This window comes from Crocodylus siamensis, chromosome 2 (genome assembly GCF_052110815.1).
Source record: "Crocodylus siamensis isolate JL-2025a chromosome 2, ASM5211081v1, whole genome shotgun sequence".
NCBI classification, from domain to species: Eukaryota; Metazoa; Chordata; order Crocodylia; family Crocodylidae; genus Crocodylus; species Crocodylus siamensis.
The window spans coordinates 252,632,091-252,652,610 of record NC_143396.1 but is presented as its reverse complement, the minus strand read 5'-3'; the positions used below and the strand labels follow the sequence as shown (position 1 = coordinate 252,652,610).

General features: G+C 44.2%; 1 protein-coding gene across 4 annotated transcripts in view; it reads left to right on the top strand.

Annotated features, from left to right (window-relative positions):
- The window catches only part of SYNDIG1L (synapse differentiation inducing 1 like), a 94,300-nt gene extending 74,072 nt beyond the window's left edge, over positions 1 to 20,228 (top strand). For 3 of the 4 annotated variants that reach the window (XM_090033673.1, XM_090033674.1, XM_090033672.1), the window contains 3 exons: positions 11,102 to 11,571; positions 13,965 to 14,102; positions 17,340 to 20,228. In XM_090033673.1, coding sequence (XP_089889799.1) covers positions 11,143 to 11,571; positions 13,965 to 14,102; positions 17,340 to 17,498 — 726 coding nt within the window. In that variant the 5' untranslated portion in view covers positions 11,102 to 11,142 and the 3' untranslated portion in view covers positions 17,499 to 20,228. The remainder of the gene's footprint in view (positions 1 to 11,101; positions 11,572 to 13,964; positions 14,103 to 17,339) is intronic. The other variant, XM_090033675.1, reaches the window with a different exon arrangement.
- The last annotated feature ends 292 nt before the right edge of the window (positions 20,229 to 20,520 follow it).

Genomic DNA, 20,520 nt, shown 5'->3' with positions numbered 1-20,520 from the left:
TAAATGACAAACCTTGCATAAACAAAGATAACTTCAGGTGGCTGCACTGCAATTGCAGGATAAGGATCCCAGAGTGTGCTCTGGATTCTAGTTTGTTACATCTGTAAAGTGGTCTGAGGTCCTCCAGGATGAAAAGTCCTTGAGAAATGCATGAGCATTATGATGTCGCACAAGGTCCAACACTGGCTCCACACCTTTTCTTTTTAACAAGGGGGACCATCAGCACTTGTGTAAGGTAGGATGTGCAACAGGACAGGGCTGGCTCAGAGTAGCTGGGTTGCCAAACAGCTCAGGCTCCCTGTATCAACCTACTTTGGAACCAACTCTTCGCAAAAGGAAAAATTCACTATCCTTTGTAGAGTAACTGAGACATCTAGTGGCTGAGTGGAAATATATATACTGTATCTCCCTTTTGGATTTAATGAGAAACTCTATTATTATTTGGGGGGGATTCTTTTCTATAATACGTTGGGGGTATTCTACATATACAAAAAAGATACAGTCCCTGTCCCTGGAAGCTCACATCTGAGGAAATAAGCAGCCTGGAAAGGACAAGGCAGTGGGAGATTGCTGGCCCATCACGTATCCTACTGTTTACAGCTCTTACTTTGAGCTCTTCCACACACCTTTTGTCTAAGTCTTCTCTAACCTGATTGAGGTGGGAGGTGAGCCCCTCATCCCCCTGACTGCATTGGATACTTTTCACTGGATTTGGAAGGAAGGACAATGGAAATGTAAGGGATGCTGCTTCGCTTACTGCTGCTTCACCTACTGCCATTAGACTAGACCTGCTCCAGGGTCTGGAGTTTGATTTTCTGTTTCACACCATTAGGAGCAGTGTTTGTCTCTAAGTAGTTAGGAGGAAACAGTGCTGCAGAGAAACATTTTTATCCGCAAGAACAAAGATTTGATTTCCACCTGGAAATTGACCAGCTTGACTTGTGAACCTCAAAAAGCAGCACATGGCTTCCCAATTCTCAAAGCAATTTACCCTCTGACAGATACAGGAGCCCATCACTGAGGCAGTTGACTCTACACCTATTAAGTTAGCAGAACAAATGCTGTATTCGTTACTTTCTGGCTCTATCAAACCAGTCACATTGGAGCTGTAAATTAGCTTCTGTTTCTCTCAGGCACCCTGACATCTCCATAATGCTGATGCACAGTATTAGTGCTGCTTACTCCTCCTTACCCACTCCCACCCCAAGTATCATTACATATTTCCCTACAACAGCTTTAAAATCCCCTCACTCCTCATCCTAGCTGCTCAAACCCTCATGAGCACCTGATACACTGCCTGTCCTGAGCTGTCTACTCTACCTATTCCTGGGACCAAAGCTGAAGGTTCCTGGCTAGAGGGTCTTGATTCTCTGCTCAGGGTCAGACCAATCACCATATTTGGGGTCAGGAAGGAATTTTACCCCATGATCAGACTGGTATGAACTATGGGAGTTTTGCCTTCCTCTCTACCTGGGACCTCTTGAATATATATTGACAAAATTTTATAAAAGCACGACACTGGCTACCATAGTTCCCTTGCTTTACCTCTGCTAGGTTAGGATGTTAAGGTCTACATTATGTCAGGTTTGACAGTAGTCTTATATAGAGTTTAGATGATAGTTTATATGTGATGGTTTGAATATGAATAAGAATGATCCTGCCTCAGGCAGTTGTTGGAGTAGATGACCTCTACAGGTCCCTTCCTGCCCTACTTCTCTATAACTCCCAGCCCAATATTGCCCTGGTGAAGCAACCCCTGGCCACTTTCTCCTACTCTGTGGTTGCTGACAACTTTCTTCCACTGTGGGTGCTGTATACGGAAACTGAAGCACAGTAGCTGCCTTGGAGAGGCCCTGACTGTACACCTAGGCCCAGTCTCAGGCTCTCAGTCACAAGCATGCTCATTGATGTGCACTCACAGTCAATCTAAAGTGGGTATATTGCCTCATTTTCAGTAGCTAGTGAACATGAAAGGAGAACAAATGTTTGGGGGGTGCTTCATGGCTGCATTCCCAAGTGAAGCACACAAGTAGTGTCAATAAGCCTCTCCACCTCCCTCAGACCTCCTCCGTCCTCTCCACAATGCTGCTCTGACCACCTGGCTCCCTTGTTCCACTAGAGACATCCTTTCCCAACTCAGATCCTTCTGTGGTTCCCTTCTGCTTCTGTATCCTATTTCATCTCTTTGGTCTGTTCTTTCAGGCCCTTATCTAACCACCTCCTACATCTCCGCATTAATTTCCACCTTGTCATCCCCTGCCACACCCTATTCTAAATCCACTCCAAGCCGCTTTTTAAATAGCTGAGGCACTTGTGCACGTGACAATGGCACAATGTACATGTGAAGAACATTTCCCTTTGTGTGGCTTAATGGCATCACACATAACACATAAACAAGTTTTGGAGGTTTTAAATGAGTTTGCATCATTGCAAACTAAACTACATCCCAATGTAGTTTAACTTTCAACATTGCAACTTGGAACATTGCAGCCATTAGTCAGCTCGCATTTGTTTAATGCAACCAGTGCAACCATGTTGAGGGATGCTTTGAAGTCTGTCCATCAATGTACCCATAGCCAAAGCAGGTGTGACTATTTAAGGTGCCACTTTCACTTCAGTTGGAGCAGGCACTCTTCTTGCTGCTGCCCTGTTATTCTCTCTTTGCCTCCCTAATCATACCTCTTTCCAACAGCTTGGCCAGAAGCCTGGCTGTGGAGCTCAGTACTTCTCTCCAAATCTGACAGTATGACTCAGTGGGGAGCACTCTTGTATGTCAGCCAGAAGTTAAAATTTTGCACCAGGATATTCTAACCTCCTCTGAGGGTGTTTGGAGAGATGTAATGCTGTTGTAACCTGATAATGAGCATGGAAAACAAAACTGAATGGTTACCTGGCAGAGCAATTAAACCATGATTGATTCTTGGACAAGCTACTTAATTTACCATTAGCTTGACCTATTATACCCCACATCTGTGCCAAGTGTCAAATTGGAATCCAGGGCTATCCTCTGAGACAAATACTCACTGACCTGTCCATTTGTAACTTATTGCATTGGGTAGGGTAAACATGTTGGTCTAGTCTTGAGAGCTGAGGTTGTTGGCTGGGAGGCATCAGTCACACTGTGATCTGAATCCAGACTCTGATTTCAAGTAGCTGGGGGCAGAACAGAATCTGGCCAGATTTGTTTTTTCTTTAGCTCCATGTGGATCTGTTGTCTGGGATCCAGCCTTTGTGATGAGAGCAGAGCACAATGCACAACTGTATATTTCATGTTTTGTTGACAGGTTGGACAGGGGGTGCATGGGACTCTAATCTATAGGCAGAGAGCAACAAACAAAGCATCCATTGGTATCTGATAAGCTATATCTCAGTCAGACTGCAGTTACAGCCCATCTCTTGCCACCTGATTGAGACTCCTTCCTCCTATGAGTGTATCTCTCTCCCTATGTTCACAGTATGTGCATGCATCTTCCCTAAACACCCAATAACATCTTTCTGCTATTATCTACTGCCACTGTTTCACAGACTAGTGCTGCAGGGCTAATAGTTATGCATTCTGTCCAGCGGTGTTCATAATGAGGATGGAGTGTGTCTGCTCTTAGCCAATTTTGTCTGTTTTGCAGCTTTCTCACTTTGATCTGCCTGTTTCATTCTTTTTCTCCAAAGCCTAGTGATGGGTAATAAGGGCCCAGATTAGTCAGACTTACTGTAGAACCCAAAGAAATCAAATCGGGTTTGGAGATTATTGCATGAACTGTCAGTCACTGTCTTTCCCGGGGTCCATGTGTGAGAGTGGCTTTTTTTTACTGTTGCTTTCCTTGTAATCCATCCCTGGCATCATCATTAACATTATCATTATCATCTCAGTTGATTGGTAGGTGCTATGTGAGCCCGTGCAAAGCCACAGTCCCTTTCCTGATGATCTTCATGTTCACTGCAAAAAAATGTACTTACATGAGTGTACTTGTACACACATACACATATATGCCCTTCAGCTACCATATCCTTTCACCTCCACCTGCCTAAGCTGCTTCTGTGAGATCGGAGGTGTGAGGGGAATGTTCTAATCCTTTTGTGTTGCAGTGAGAAGCAGGCTCTTTGCTTGCATTTTATTCTAGCTGAGCATAGCGGCTGCGGGGGCCTGACATGATGTCCCTCAATGATCCACCTCCAGTTAAAACCCCAGCTGCAGAAAAATGATGAGATATGGTTTCTGTGACTGTACTTCATGGTGACTTTGCATATTTATGAGATTTGTGGTAGGAAGGTCTTACTCCTCATTTCTCGCCTCATCCTGGGGCCCATGTTATCTAGCTTTCTCTCTGTTATCATAATAAGATTGCTGAGAATATTTCTGTAGATCTCCCCCAGAGGAAAGATTGATGACTTTAACCTCCCCAGACTGAGTCAGCCCTTTCCTCAATACAGCAATTCCTTTTCACAGTCTCACTGAAGCCACAGCTCTGTGGGAGGGCTCAGACCGGAAATGTTGAAGTGACCTTTTCCAGATTCTTGATCCCACTACAATGAATATCCAACTTTCTTCTCATTATAACACTGCTCCTGGGAGCCAGGTCCCTGAGGTGCTGAAAGGGAGAAAATAAGAGAATGTTTACTATGGTGGGGTATCTCACATCACAACCAGAATGGAAATCAGAGAGTTAGCAAGGGAGAAAACCATGCCTTGCCAATACAAGAGTGATGGTGCTTTTGTTTTGTGCTTTCTTGTTTTAAAGATCCCAGGCAATTGACCTTTATCACTCTTCTTGGGATGAGATGGGATTCTGCAGCCCACTTTCAAGGACTTTCTTAATGCTGAGACTGCATTATTCATCATTCCCTTGCTTACTGCCAAATTTACTCTTTGAACCATCATCCCTTCTAGTGAGAGCATCTACATGAGATGTTTACTGTGGGGTTGCCTAATTAGTTCCCCAATAAAGTCTCCACATCTACATGTGCACCCCTATTAGGCCTCAGTAAGCAAATAAATGCCACCATAGGCTAATACTTGTCAACACAAGTACTATCTTGTGGTGGTGTTATTTAGTGCACAGCAACTCACATGTAGATGCTGACGGGATTGGCTGGGGCATGAGGGTGCTTCAGTGCAGGGACCACTTGCTGGCTAGCCCTGCACCGGAGCTCCCTTCTGCCCTAGCCAGCCCCTCCACAGCACATGGAGCCGGATTGAAGTGGCACTGGGCTGGCAGCCCCCTGACAGCCAGGGTTGTTCCAACTTGGCTCAGCGTGCTGAGGTCCGGGGCACACATGTAAATGTGACACATGGGAGCAATAAACTCTAGCATGAACTGCACTGGAGTTTATTCAGTTGAATTAATGTGTAAACGTGTAGTGATTGCAGATTGTTGACACTGTTTACACTGTTACGTGACCTAGCTAGACAGACGTTGCTCTATCAATCTTTCCTTGTAAATCTGTCTCTCTACCTCATTTTTGTTCCTCTTCTTTGAATTCTGTCTAGTGAACCAACATCTTTCTAAGGGTCCCAAAATCAACATAATCAGCTCCAGTAGCATCACAGCTTTCCAAAAAAAAACCCTGTCGCCTCCCTGATTTCTGACCTGATGCCTCACATTGGCCTTCTTGCTGCCACTATTAGATTGCCAGTCTTACTGGCCATCCACTGTAACTTCTAGGTCTCTTTCAGATATTATTTCTTCCCAAATCTTTCATTCCTACCTGGTTGCCTGTTTCAGATTCTTTTCACTTAAGTTTTTTTCCCAGTCCAAATTTCATTTGATCTTTTCCTTGTGTTTTTAATTTCCTTAGGATGCTTTGCATTGTTACTTTTCCCAGTATAGGGCCATATACAAATGGCATTGTTGTGTAGTTTACCCTCTTTTCTCAGACATTACTGAAGATCTTTAGATCCAGACCAGAGGTGACTGTCAGATATGCAATATCTACTAAACTTCGTCCTGCCATCATTCCTCAGCACCCTTCACTCATGGTCCTTCACAAAGTTTTCAGTCCAAGTCAGTGATGATTTCCAGTCCACTTAAGCTTGAACTAGAACATTTTCATGAGACAAGTCACCAAATGTGCAGGGATTAGTCTCTTCTTAATATTTGTGTCATTATTTTACTAGAAATATAATTTAAGTTTATAGGAAAATGATGGTCAGGTTTATTCATCTTTTCCTGAAGAGTGGGACCACATTCTATTCCATTTTCCCATTCCTGTCCTCCAAATCCAGTTCTCAATGCATTGTGGAAATAACAGTCAGTGGCAAAATAAATGTATTGTATCATTTCTTTAATATTAAAAAAGTTATTATCCAGGCTCCTATACATTCCTTAACCTGCCTATATTCATAATGCATGTTACTAGATCTCCTTACTTATTAGTTGTTCACATATAATTTCTCACCAGGTTGAGAAAATGAAGAGGATGGGGCATACTTCCACATGCCAAGGCAGAATCACAGGGATGAATCCAGGATTTTGTGTGGGAGCAGCAACCAGCATTGCAGGGGTGGCTGCACCCCCTGCTCCCAGCCTCCCCACCCCACGGCAGGCAGACCACATCTTAGGAGCAGCAGCTAGGGTCTTATGTTAAGCCCCTCAATGATGAGGTATGATGGGGGGTCCCTTCCCCTCCATACATGGAGGCACACCCCCCTCTACCCCATCCCATTTCCTTTCTCTTCTGCCTGCTGCTGTCCCCAGTATCCCCAGCTCCCCCAGGACTGAGGGGAGGCTCCAGAGCTCCTCCTGCCTTGCTCCAGCTGGGCTGCATGCAGAGCCAGGTTCAGCCACAGACAGCAGCTGCAGTAGTGGCAGGCAGATTCCCTTCCCCTGAACCTGCTCCTAGTCTGGCAAGGAACACCCAGGGGGACCAGGCAGGGAGGAGAAGCTCACCCCCTGCTGTTGCTCTCCCTGGCTGAGCTTGGCTTCCCATAAAGCCCAGCTGGAGTCGGCAGGAGTGACTTTGGAGCATCCCTCTGTCCCTACCCCTTGGGCAGCCAGAGACAGCAGCAGCAGTGGGCTGGGGAGAGGAGGAAGGGAAGATGAAGAAAGGGGAGATGCTGTTGTGTATGGAGAAGAAGGGAGTGGGGAAAGTCTTACCTGATTTGGGGACTTCAGAAAGTCACCAGCTGCTGCTCCCATGGCCACAGCAACAGAGAACAGTGTGTCTGTGTCACTGTATCACCTGTGAATCCACCCCTGAAGAGCCATGAACAACATCTGTGTTAAAATGGATATGCCTTAACGATGCAAGGTAGTGCTGAGGCTGGGGTGGGGAGGGGGAGGAATATGTGAATTATTTCTTTTTTCTGAGATGTAGCTCAACTTTTATACACCTAGGGAATGCTGTCCTCAGGGAAGGAATCGAAACCCCACCGATAGTGATATTTTAAGCTAGATTCAACACTAGAAATTATACAGTAGGGAAAAAATCTTGCACTGTCTTTTGAGCTAATTGGGCTCTTCATTCTCTAGAGTTTTTGATTCATGCTTCTTTATTTAAATTTTCTTCTTGCAAGTGGAGTTAAAACCCAGTGATATGACATGTATCAGACAGAGTGAAATACCACAGCCAGCCATATACCAGATAGATGTATTTGCCTATACTGTATAATATACTTCAGAGAAAGAAATGGCTGGAATCTCTGAGGAGGAGGAACGTTTTGTACTTCAAGACAAAGTAAGGTTGCCCCTTGATTTCTGTTTAGGAGACAGGTGCACGATGATGAAGCATAGTAAAACAGAATACTTGACTGTTAGAAGTAGCTAGGTAAGTGGTATCTTGTCTCCTAGGAAATTTGTATAGAACAACATTTGCTTTTATTCCCAGGTGAGTTAGGACATTGAAATATCAAACAGTTTCCAAGAATGGAAGATTCCTAAATTTTTTAATTCAGAAGTATAAAGGTGGGGAACCTTATTATCAAACAAACATGTTTCAATATTCTGAAATGGGGAAAAGAATTATTTTAGATTGACATTTCAGAATCGTTTCACTTAATTTTGCAATCTCATTTAGATTTTACTGATAGAAGCTCAAAAAAGTTCGGCAAATCAACATTTTTCCTACAAAGCCGCATTATCTGAAAGGAAATGATTTTTCACTGTCATTAAAATTCCCTCAGCGCTATGCCTCAGTGTTAATTTGCAGACAGAAGTGCTGTCAGGGGCAGATTTATGGGAGGATTGCACTGGTGCACTTGCACCCCACTTTGATTTCTGCTACACGCAAAATTTAAAACCAGCTGCCTGGCAATGGCAGCAGCATTTCTAACCAGGCAATGCTGAGAGAGTCAGTTGCATTTCATGGGAACCTGATTCCTTCTAACCTCTTCATTCCACAGGTGTTAATGACCTTTTCTTTTTAACGTCTTGGTGTACCACCAATCAAGCTATCCCTTCGGGAGTTCTGATGTCTGTTAGCTGCTCCTGGTAACACAGCTCTTATTTCACAGCCCTGCATATTGTTTTTAACTCACTCCAATAAATTCATATTTGTTTTTGCCTCAATCTTAAACTTAATAATACAACCCTAGGCTCCTAGCATTTTATTAAAGCTTCTAGTTTCTTTTTATCCAAAAAAAATGTGTCTTATTTTACCTGGCATGTTGCACCTCACACTCTCTGCATCCCCATTTTCAAAAATCTGGATCCACCCATGAATGCCATAACCTACACACAGAGCTCATACTGGACAAAAATTCCCTTTCAGTGTTAAGCTCCCTTATTTTCCTTTGTATAAAAAGTATTGATGGCAAGCTCCTAGGCTAAGACCAAGACTGGAATGTTATTTAAAGTATCCTTGCAAAGGTTTATCTATCTTTCTGGTCTTCTGTTCTTTCCCTCACTACCCCCCATTCCAGGTGTTAAAGAACTCTAGTCATGGAAAAGTAGGGCTAGAAGGGACCTCTAGATGTTATCTGCTTCATCCCCTCCCTGAGGCAGGAAGATCCCTATCCAAACCACCCTATACAATCATAACCTATAACCTATACATAAGACTACCATCAAACCTGACACAATGTAAAGGGAATGCAGGGGAACTATGGGAGCCAGTGTCTTGCTTTTATAAAGTGGTGTCAATATACATTCAAGAGGTCCCAGATAGAGGCCCATGCCCCCTGCTACAGAGGAAGCCAAAAACCCCCATAGTTCATAACAATCTCACCATGGAGTAAAATTCCTTCCTGACCCCAAATACAGTGATCAGTCTGACCCTGAGCAGAGGGACAAGACCTTCTAGCCAGGAACCTCCAGCTTTGATTTGAGCAGGAACATTGGTATACCCATCAAATTCCCCAGCCTTGGCTGTAGCCAATACCCAGTGCCTCTAGGAAGGCTTAAAAACACCCTCATACATATAGCAAAATAAAGGGAAAGTGTGGGGAGGGCAACCAGCAAAGCCCGGAAACATGGGAAATACCCATGGCAGAAAATAGACATAGCTATGCCTAAATCATCTCTGACCAATCTCTTCCTGAACACCTCTAGTGATGGACAGTCCACAACTTCCCCAGGCAGTCTATTCCACTGCCTCACTATTCTAACAGTGAAGAAGTTTTTCCTGATATCTAATCTCAACTTTGCTGCAACTTCAAGCCATTGGTCAGCATCCCCTTCTCTGCAGCAAGAGAGAAAAGGTGTTTTCCCTCTTCTTTATGGCAAGTATTCAAGTATTTGAAGACTGCTATCATGTCCCCACTTAAGGACCTTTTCCTTTTTAAGCTGAACATGCCTAGCTCCTTCAGCCTCTCCTCATATGACTTGTTTTCTAAGCCCTGGATCACCTTTGTTGCCTGCCTCTGGACCCTCTCTAACTTCTCCATGTCCTTCTTAAAATGAGGAGCCCATAACTGCACACAGTATTCCAGATGAGGCTTGACCAGTGCCAACTAGAAGGCCACTATCCCCTCCTGTACCTTTCATCTAATGCTTCTATTGATGCACCCCAAAACCATGTTTGCCTTTTGTGCTACTGCATTACACTGCAAAGTCATATTGAGTGTGTGATATACCAAGACTTGCAAGTCCTTTTCCATAGCCAGGTGTCACCCATTTTACATTTGTATTTTTGATTATTCCTCCTGAGATGCAGCACCTTCCATATGTCCACATTAAACTTCATCCTGTTAGCTCTAGCCCAACTTTCCAATCTGTCAAGGTCCTTCTGAATTGCGCTCACATCCTCCAACATGTTCACAATCCTTCCCCGTTTCATGCTGTCCACAAACTTGCTCAAGTAGTAAAGTTCCAGTATATGCTGAAGCAATTAGCTCAGTGACATGCTGTCCTGACTGGCTCGGGAGTCACATAAGTAGTCAGTGTTAACAGCATATCCAATCCCTATGAGAATTGTGGCAAACAATCTCCAGTTCAAAAGTAAAAATTACTTGTGCCAAGGCTGGTAGAGGTAGATAACATGTGCATTTCATTAGTCAAGGCTGCAGGAAAGACTCACCTAACACACACAGTAAAAAAAAGTTAACTTCCCTAAACACCTCTGATAATATTTTCTGTCTAGAAAAGCAGGTGATACATTGAAGAGATACTTGTGACTTGGGAACCACAGTCTGAGTATTGCTGAATTAGCTAAACCTACAGTGCCTGAAGGGCTGTAATTTATTGCAGCTCCTGCTAGTTCCAGATATCAGGGAGGCTTCCCAATGTTAGTTGGCCTCATATCTACTCTGGTGCCATCTGTTATCCTTTGTAGAAACACACAGTATGAGCCAGCATAAAGGATGCAATGGGCATTCTTGTCAGACTGTATGTTCCACTTTCCAGATGCATTATAGATACAGCAAATCCTCTTCTTATTCCAGCCTGGATCAGATCATCTCATCACTGGGCCACATCCTTCTCTCACTATCAGTTTGTGACAGATGTACAAATCCTCAGTTATTGGAGACAGTGTTCGTGTCCTGGGAAAGGGGTTCTCATCATTGTTATTCTCTGTTGGGCAGCCAGATCCTGCCATTTCCCACTGGACATCATCCTGCCATAATCTCTGTTGTGACTAGTAAACTTTACCATAAATGGTACAACTGACTCTAATTCTGCTTTGGGCTGACTTCTTGCACTCATTTCTTCTACCTTCTTTTATTCTTCAGGGTCACCCTCCTTTCAGCTCCTTCAAGCAATTTTCAGCAGAATGGAAAGTATGAGTGAGCTTCAAAACCCACTGCTGGCCAACAGCAATGGGCACCTTCATGGCAGCTACTCTTACCATCAGCATCACAACCAGGATTACCCTAGTCACCGCTGCCAGGGAAAACTGTACTCCTACTTCTTTCAAAACACTGGCACCACCAGGACTCACCAGCTGCTTGATGCCAGTTCTCTGCAGTTGGCTGTAGAAGCATTGTATGGCCCCGACTTCATCCTGGTGAAGGATGAAGCTAACCTCAAAGCCAAGGACAACAAAGGGGAGAGCTGTGAAACAACCTTTGTGGAAAACAAAGAGGCACCCTCTGAGGCTCCAGATGGGCGAGAAGTACAAGGGCCATGCCTGGTGGAGAGTGATATCAGAATCCAAACCGTATCCTATGAGGTAGAGGAGGAGGAATTCCAGGAATATGAGGTGAGGTCCTTTGGGGAGGAATATTAGGCGGCTGCTTTCCTGCTAGTTGTGACTGTCTGTCCAGCAGGATGGATTCTGCACAAATGACACTGCAAGGGTTAAACAGATAACTTGCACTTCCAGATGTTTACTCTGCATCACTAAAACACATACAGTTTCTTCCTTCAGTGCCCCTTGATGTGATTTTTGGTAGGAGACCCTTTTGGTGTTGCCATCGTGGTAGTTAAACGTTACCTTTCTGTGAGTGTCTGGCTGGCTGCCAAAGGTTTATTCCTAGAACTCCAATCCTTGCCCTGCCCAGCTGGGGTGAAGAGCCTTCCAGTTACCCTCAGCTTTGCCATAAAGGTTCAACTTTTTATGGTTGGAAAGTAACTTGGGTTGGCCTTGAACTCATTCAAAAGAGTGAGCCTTTGGGGGGGTTCTAAAAATGTCACTTTTTAAATGTGAGGGGCATGTGTAGAAAGCACAGGATACCCCACTTTGTGTGGCAGATTAATACTATGCTGTGCATGTTGCTACATCACGAAACAGCAGATACTAGGGTTAGTTTTTCAGATGGCCCAGGAAGCTCCATTCTCTCCATCTCCAGCCCTTCCCTCTATACCCCTCACTCTCTCTCTCTCCTTCTAGTCCCACCCTGGCAGCGTCTCTGGTACACCCAGTCTCCAGCCCCATGCACTGCCTTGTTCCTCACTTCTCTAGTTTCCTGTATTCAGCAGCTGCTCATATTTCCTCCCTATCCGCTGAAAGGGTTTTACTGCTCAGTTCTCCCAGTCTCCTTCATGTTCTCCTATTCCTCTTCACCTCCTTCTCCATTTCCCTTATTTGCACCCCTCATCCTTCCCCCTACCCAGATATTCACCTCAGTTTTCTTCCCTGCTCTCCTATTTGCCATAGTCTGTTCTGTGTCCTCCCCTGAATCCTGCATTTTCCTGTTTCCTCTGTCTCTCGCCATGCTCCCAGTATTTCCGTGTCTCATCACAATTTCTACTCTCCTGTACCTAATCTCAGGACACCTTCCCTGCTGTCAATCTCATTGAGAGCACTAAGAGATGACAGCCATCTTTATGAGGGGCAGCCTTATATTCCAGTTCATGGGCGGTAGCTCTGGTGGCCGTCTTAACAGTTTGCAAGTTTGTGAGATGCTTAAAATATAAACATGAGTCTTGTGATAAAATAATAAGCTCTTAAATCCAAGTGGTGGCTGGTTACACACATGCACTCTGGGCCCACTCAGGATTTTCTGTGCAATGGAGAGACTGGGAACAGTATACAAGGCTCAGAAAGGTAGCACTGTGTTGGGTGGATTCCCCAGGCCCTGCTTTAATTGGCAGCTGTAGGCTTTCTCCAAATCCCGTTGCTTAGATCCTGGGAAGATGCTCCTTCCAGACTGAAACACGACTTTCTTCCTTTCTACAGGTTCATGCTATGACAGGTACTCTCTAGGGCAAGATGTGCTCCCAATAGAAAGAAAAGTCCTGGAGACATTTTGTAGAGCACACACCTTGAAAAGAGGAGGGAGGGCTCTTGCAACCTTGGGATAGGCTCAAATCCCTTTTCTTTACTTGCTAACCTCATTTGGCAGCCAATTGATCCATCTAGTCCTAATGGGAATAGGGTATTTTGCTAAACCTGACAACAGCCCATTATATCAAAACCCAAGACATTTAGGTTTAAGAATGATTTCCAGGGAAATCCAAATTCCCCACCATGGACTTACTCTGGCAGGAAAATGAGAATCTACTTCATTCTCTGAATTTTTGTCACAACCTTTTTCTCATCAAACCAGTCTCTGGAGGTATAATCTTTTAGAAACTCATTCCCTGAATTTGATGGTAAGAAGAGTATAAGAATATATAAAAGGGAAGGAGAGGAAAGGGAAGACGCTGTGAAATGCTTAGAGTGCAGGGCATGGGGGAGATCACTGCACAGATACAGGATGAGAGGAACCTTGGAAAACCCATAGATAGGATGACATATGGGGGCAGCTCAGACTCAGGAAGGGCCTTAAGTAGTTAAGTGACCAAAGGCAGTTTCCATTGGTGGCTTTGTGGTGGTCTGTATTACAGCTATGCCCAAGCCCAAGCAGAGGCTGAATCCTTGAATGCCCCATAGAGGTATAACTTGTTTTTTATCCCTATGGCAAATCCCTTTAGGGAAAGCTTGAGTCACCTGAGGTTGGGGAAGAGCACTACATGTCTCCAGGTCCTGATGTCTACAGGGTCTTTCCAATTTTTACAGGATGTCCTTGTGCTGTATAGCAGGAGCAGACTCACTTTTTGGCAATCAGCCTATCCCTCTGGGCCATTAATGGGGAAAGCTTGCAATGCTTGGGTCCTCTCTGTGGCTGACAGTCCGGCATGTTCAACAACACTAAATCCATTTTTTTCCAGAGTGACTCCTCCAGTGACAGTGAGAGTGAGGACCATTTCCTGATGCTTCCCCCACGAGACCACCTCGGTTTGGCCATTTTTTCAATGCTCTGCTGCTTCTGGCCTCTGGGGATTGCTGCCTTCTACTTCTCCCAAGGGGTGAGGAATCCCATCTCCTGATGTCTGCTTTCCAGTGCTACAGAAACTGGGCTATGCAGTGGCTCTAAAGCAGAGGCCCTGTAAGCTAAATGAACCCACTAGGCAGGAACCAGACTGTATTTTGACATACAGGTACTCCTCACTTAACATCATCCCGGTTAACCTAGTTTTGTTATTACATCACTGATCTAACAGAGAACATACTCATTTAAAATTGCATAATGTTTGGTTATAATGTTGCTTGGCCCCCACCTGCTAGTAGGTAACTACTGTGATGTAATTGGATTCACTTAACATTGTTTCACTTAGTCACATTTTTCAAGAATGTAACTATGAGGTTAAGCGAGGAGTAGCTGTAGCTGTAGTTATGCCATGCCCACTGGTTTGGTACCCAAGCCTTCACCCATGAGAAGAGCCAGTATGCTGGGGCACAGCATGCTACCATCCGTATCATGCAAGTGAACCTGACACTTCCTGCTCACCTTACAGTAGAATTTCATTCTTCCACTGCAGCCAATGCTGGACAATTGCCCCAGGGAAACTAGAGGATTTGCCCTTGGATGCAGAGAGGCAATCTTTATAGTGCCATCCTTATAATGCTGAGGGACCTGACTCTGGCCACATGTCAATAAAATAGTCCTCCTGTGTGATAGAGTCTGTAGTCACTACACTGTGACTTGATAAAGCCCTACACTATATCACCGCCAGCCACAATTTGTATGCTTCTAAGAGTCACTAGATTATACCTTATCTCCTGGCAGATATTAACAGCTGACACTGTTTCCAACAAATATTGCTGACCAGATCCAGCACTGTAACTCCCTCAGAATCACAAGGCTTTGGAGACTGGGCACAGCAAAGAATCTATTCTCTTGTTACTTATTATAAGGGTCCCTGTATTCACTGTGTTTGTGGTAATGACCTCTGATGTTGGCTCTGAAAAATCCAGGCAATACTTTTAGTTCCTTATCTATAAGATGGGAATAATAATATTTCCTTATAGATTGCTGATTAAACCTTGAGAATAGAATACAATATTCTCCCAACTCAGTGTCAAATATAGTCTTTCTAAAAGGCCTTTGGGTTCATATTCCTGTGTAAAAGTCAAGAGCAACTCTACTGAAGTCAGTGGAGTTACATCAACAAAATCTGGCATACTTAAAAGTGTAAGTATTTGGCACAGTCCTAATTGTCCCAGGAGTGGCACAGTCATTTCACACATCATGCTTCCAAGCTGCATCACCAGTAGGGCACCAGTGAGAACACACATCCTGACCAGCTTTAGGGAATGATACACAATAGCCTTACAGGCACACACTACAATAACCCGGAAAAGGAGATAGCACATTTTGTCCCAGGTACTTTGGTAGGGTCATAGGAGAAACCTTTCTCCTGGGACAAATGCAGCATCTATTTAAAAACTATGAGGAGAAACTGGCCCTGGATTTGTCTTAGCTCAGACTGGCTAAGCTCTCATGGGTATGGCTAACATTTTGTTACTTCAATGCCAGTCCAAAGTACTGTTAATTCACACAGGTCACTGGAGTTGCTCTGGATTTACATCCTACTCAGACAGAATGTGGCCCAGTCTTTTGACAAAGTTACATGGAGATGGTAGAAAGATGAATGAAAGATCAGTGATGTTACAGTTAGCTGAACTTAGGATGCTGTGTCGGTGAGGGAAGGAAAGTTGCCAGCCAACTAAAATTTTTCAGAGCAGCTCCTCTGATTTGTATTTGTTTTTCTAATATCATTGCTGCAACCAGTGCAGGATTATTGTCATTCAGCACTATTTGTTTTATTGTTATTGTTGGCTCTTGGGACCATCTGCCTCTTAGTCCCATGTTTTCACACAGTGCAATGGGCCAGCATCCCCTTGGTGCTACTATAATACCAATAATAGAGAGTAATAATAACTGATTGTGCCTAGTGCTTCAGAGTGGAAGTAAAAATCCCCAGCAGGAAGAGCTGGCAAGCTAATGGCTCCTCCCACCCTACTGTATTACTCCCTTCCTTTACCCAGTGTGTCTCCAGAGAAATCAAGGAACATAGGAAATCAAATTTAGATACTGCCTTATCAATGGTCCCTGGTGCCTTGTCCATGACAGTACGCAGTACTAGTTGCTGCAGCAGAAAGTATAAATTTTTCTAATAGCCAATTATGAATGGGCTAATCCCTGCCAGTCAGTAAGTGACTTATCCTATTTAATGTATCTTCAGCTATTCTTGTTATTCATATAAATGTTGAATCCCCTTTATCCCAAGAGCTTATGAAAGTGAGTTCCAGGGGTTATTTTTGCATTGTGTAAAATGGCATATCCTTTTATCACTTTTAAATGCATTCCATTTAAATTTAATTCAATGCCATTGTGCTCTTGTATCACAAGAAAGAGCAGTGATTGATTTACCTGCTGTAGAGCATTCATTATTTTGTGTATACCTGCAGTGCTTTCTCTCATTTGATTCCTCTTTAAACTATAGAAAATGTCCTTTCTTAACCTCCCCGCACAAGAAAGTCTTTACAGCACTCTAACTGTTTTCACTGCCCATCTCCTAAGTTTTTTATATGACCAGATCTGAACACCAGATCAGGGTGAGCAGTTGCAATATGCAGTGTCATTTTCTGTTTTTGGTATTCGTCCTTATCTCTTTTAATGCAATGTAGCCAGAAAAGAATACTTAAATTTACATATTTCTGATCAGTGGGCTCAAGATACTGCACTCTATTATCAATACATTATAACAACATAGTTAGTGTCTCTGGATATATGCGCCTCCCAGCATGCTATTATGAAATCATATCACCATCAGAGTAAGGTTCAAAAGTTAATAGAGTGACAAATGATGCACATTTTCAAAATCTGCCCAAGAGAAGAACAAAGACAGCTCAGTCTACAAATATATGATATTCAAATGTTACATAGCAAGAAAAATGATGACGGGACTGCGGTGCCACCATCACTGTACCATGAAAGTGCAGTTTAAAAACGTAACATGTCTGAACGTGTTCACCTGCATTGAAATGTGCTCACCCTCACTCAAAACAGCTGTCTCAAATCTTACCTCTAGAAAACAGGCATCAAAGTAAAGGAGTATAGAAGGGAATAAATTTTGGAAGTCAAGGCTGTTCCCCTATTTTAAACTGGATAATCAGTCTCCAGCGAGTTTATGTGACCTTGTCTCAGTAACATTTCAGATGATGTCAATAAATATTTACATGTTGTCTTCTCTTTCCAGACCAGTAAAGCTGTCTCCAAAGGAGATTTCCACATGGCAAGTTCAGCTTCCCGGAGGGCTCTCTTCCTTGCTGCACTCTCTATAACCATTGGCACGGGGGTATATATTGGTGTGATTGTAGCACTGGTTGCTTACCTATCCAAAAGTGGCCATGTATAGCACAGACCTTCTTGCCAAAGCTCTTGCACTCTGTGCCCAATGGCCAACCATACTGGGACTCAGACTTTCATATGGGGCAATGGACATGATGCTTGCAAGGGCTATTGAATAGCTTCATCAGTGGAGGGACCTCACCTGAAAGCAGACTGCAGACCATTTCCCTTTCAGATGACCAACAGACTCTACTCTCCTTAAACCTGGTGAACGACAGCCCCCTAGCAAAGAATTTGGCGTGGGCAGAAAGTCCTGGATTCTGAGACTAAGAAGATCATATTTCATTCATGGAAGAAGGGGGAAGAGATATTACTGCTTCAGCTGCAGAGCCTGGTGCAGCCGCTCCCAGTTTCCAAGACAATCTGCCCATGCTCTAGTCCTGCCGTGTAGAATTCTTCCACCTGTGTTATCACAACCCTTATCTATCTTTGGGGCATATGGGAAATAGCAGGAATAAGCCTGTAGGGATTTTATTTGTTGCTCATGCTTTTGGGAGATAAGAGTCACAGTCTCTTTGCAGAAGATGTTGGTCAGGAGCTTGCTCTTGTGCTAGGGAAATCATTCACTATCTAGTGCCAAAGGTCAGCCACTGCTCCTTGAGCTGCAACAAAGCAGAGCCTCCACTACAGAGGAAACTCTGGGCTTCCCCCTGTGTAGCCTCAGCAGAAAGATCTGGACTCAGGCTTTATCCTTGTCACATTCTGCTGATCCATGGCTCAGCCCAGACTTTGAACATCACAGTGTTAAACTAGATGATGAATATTTGTTTGATTGGTAATTATGCACACCATTTTACATGCTGACCCTGGTTGAGTAGGCTCTTGAGATTCTTCTATATTATTGTTCTACAGCAACAAAGAGGGGCACACCAGTGCCTTGCCCTGTTAGATTATGTGAAGAGAGAAAGTTAGAGCCCATGCTCCAAAAGCTTGCCATCTAAACAGACAAGGGAGGGAAGGGAAGCAGGAGCAGAGAGAGCTGAGTGATGGGCCCACAGTCACATGGCAGGTCAGTGGCTGAGCTGGGAACAGGGCCCCAGTGCAGAAGGCTGTCCCCTAGACCAGGCTGCTTCATCTGCAACTTTGTTCCTGAGGGGGTAAAAAAACCCCAACAAAACAAAACACCAAGCGTTGGTATTCTGGGGAAGCCACGGGGGAAAATGGTTCCCTCTGTCCCAGTGCTTCTGCTTCACAGGAAGCTGCAACCCGTCCCTCAGAACTCAGAGTACCAGTTAGGGTGTGAACAAAAAGCCAATGTTACATCTGTGTTGAGTACAGCCTGTGGACAAGGACAAAGTCCAGAGCAAGGAAAATATATATTCTGAATATGGAAAGGGAACAACCAGTAACAAAGGCTCTCCCTCCCCCAACACTGAGGGACTGGGCAGTTCTACATAACACGTCGTTGTAGCAATGAGCTACGGTGATGTAGCTTGTTGCTACAGCAACACAGCATTGGCGGGCACAAACCACACCACCAATGCTAACTGAGCAGCAGCAGGGCCAGGCACAGACATGGGTGAACCGGGTGGCTGCCCCAGGCCCAAATTGCAAGGGAGCCCAAAAATGGTAATTTTAAAACTATTATTATCAATATCTCTGGCGAAGGGGGGCCCGATACTAAAAGTTCACCCAGGGCCACCAGGAGTCTAGGTATGGTGCTGTGCAGCAGCAAGTAGCTCATTGATACTGCACAGTAGGGTCAGAACAACCCATGCGCAGTCAGGTGCATGTGTAGACGCACCCACTGAGTGTTAAACAGACCCTCCATTGAAGTGCCAGTGCCACTCATCCCAGCTTACATCCTATCATTGCTCATTTGTATAGTCAGCGGTGTGCCATGTGCATCAAAGACAGATGTGAAGGCCAGGTCCCTACCCCAAAGAGTTCAAAATAAAGGACTCTGCCTCACCTTTCACCTTCAGCCCCACTCTCCACCTCAGACCACACACCTTATGACCCCATCACTTCCATTCCTATCCTTGACTCTTTTCTCCTTCACTCCCTCACTCTTCCTGTGCAGTGCGCTGTAGCCAGGCTCCTGACTCTCCCCTGGGGCTTCTGGGCACCTTGTAGCATATTCTGTAAGAGCGGCGGCATGTTCCTTGATATGTGTATAGTTCAAATGTACATTTCATACTGAAGAAGCATGTCAGTATCTGAGATTTCTATTGTACTTGAGCCATAAAAGAAAGAAGCACATACCAGACCTGTTCAGAAGCTTTCAGAAAGTTCCCATTATGTTTTATAACATGAAAGAGTGAATAAAAGAATGGGAAACAGGAGACCATGTACTAATGATCTGGGCACCAAGGGGGTGAACTTTGCAGATGGCACAAAACTACTTAGATCAGTAAAACCTGCTCATGCATGTGGGAAATTTTGTGGAGGATGTAATGCAGCTGGCAGTAGGGCAACACAGTAGGAGACTAAATTTAACTTAGATTACTGAAAGGAAGCACACCTTTGGAATGATAAGCTACACTCCTCTGCATATGTGGACAGGCTCTGAACTTATAGTAACTTCTTAGAGGAGAGACTCCAGACTTGTCATGTTCAGTTTGTTCAGCATACCTGCTGAAATATCAACAGTGAGTAAAAGTGAACCTTTCTGTGGAGTGAGTAAGGGAAGTCAGGCAAGTGGGTTGGGAGAGACTGGGGACTGCAAATCCCAGGGATGTACATCAGAAATTATTTGAATCAAGTCCTGGGTTGACTTGCATGAAAGACATGGAACTTGGAGCTGTTAAAAAATTCTCATTTACCATTTCCCCATTTGGTAAGACCTCGCTGTTTTCTTTCATCCTGATTCATAACAAGAGGAGTGGGGTCTGGAAGGAACTAAATAGAAAAACAAAAGATAAAGTAGGCATCTACTTAGGCTGGGTAGTCAGTGCCCAAAAAAACAATGCTGCCATAATCCTGCTTTGATTTAAAGAGGGAATGGACAATCTCATGACTATCAATAACATTTGAAGCCCAAACTAGAAGATGTGATGAAAATTACTGACAAACCCTAAGCCAGAGGC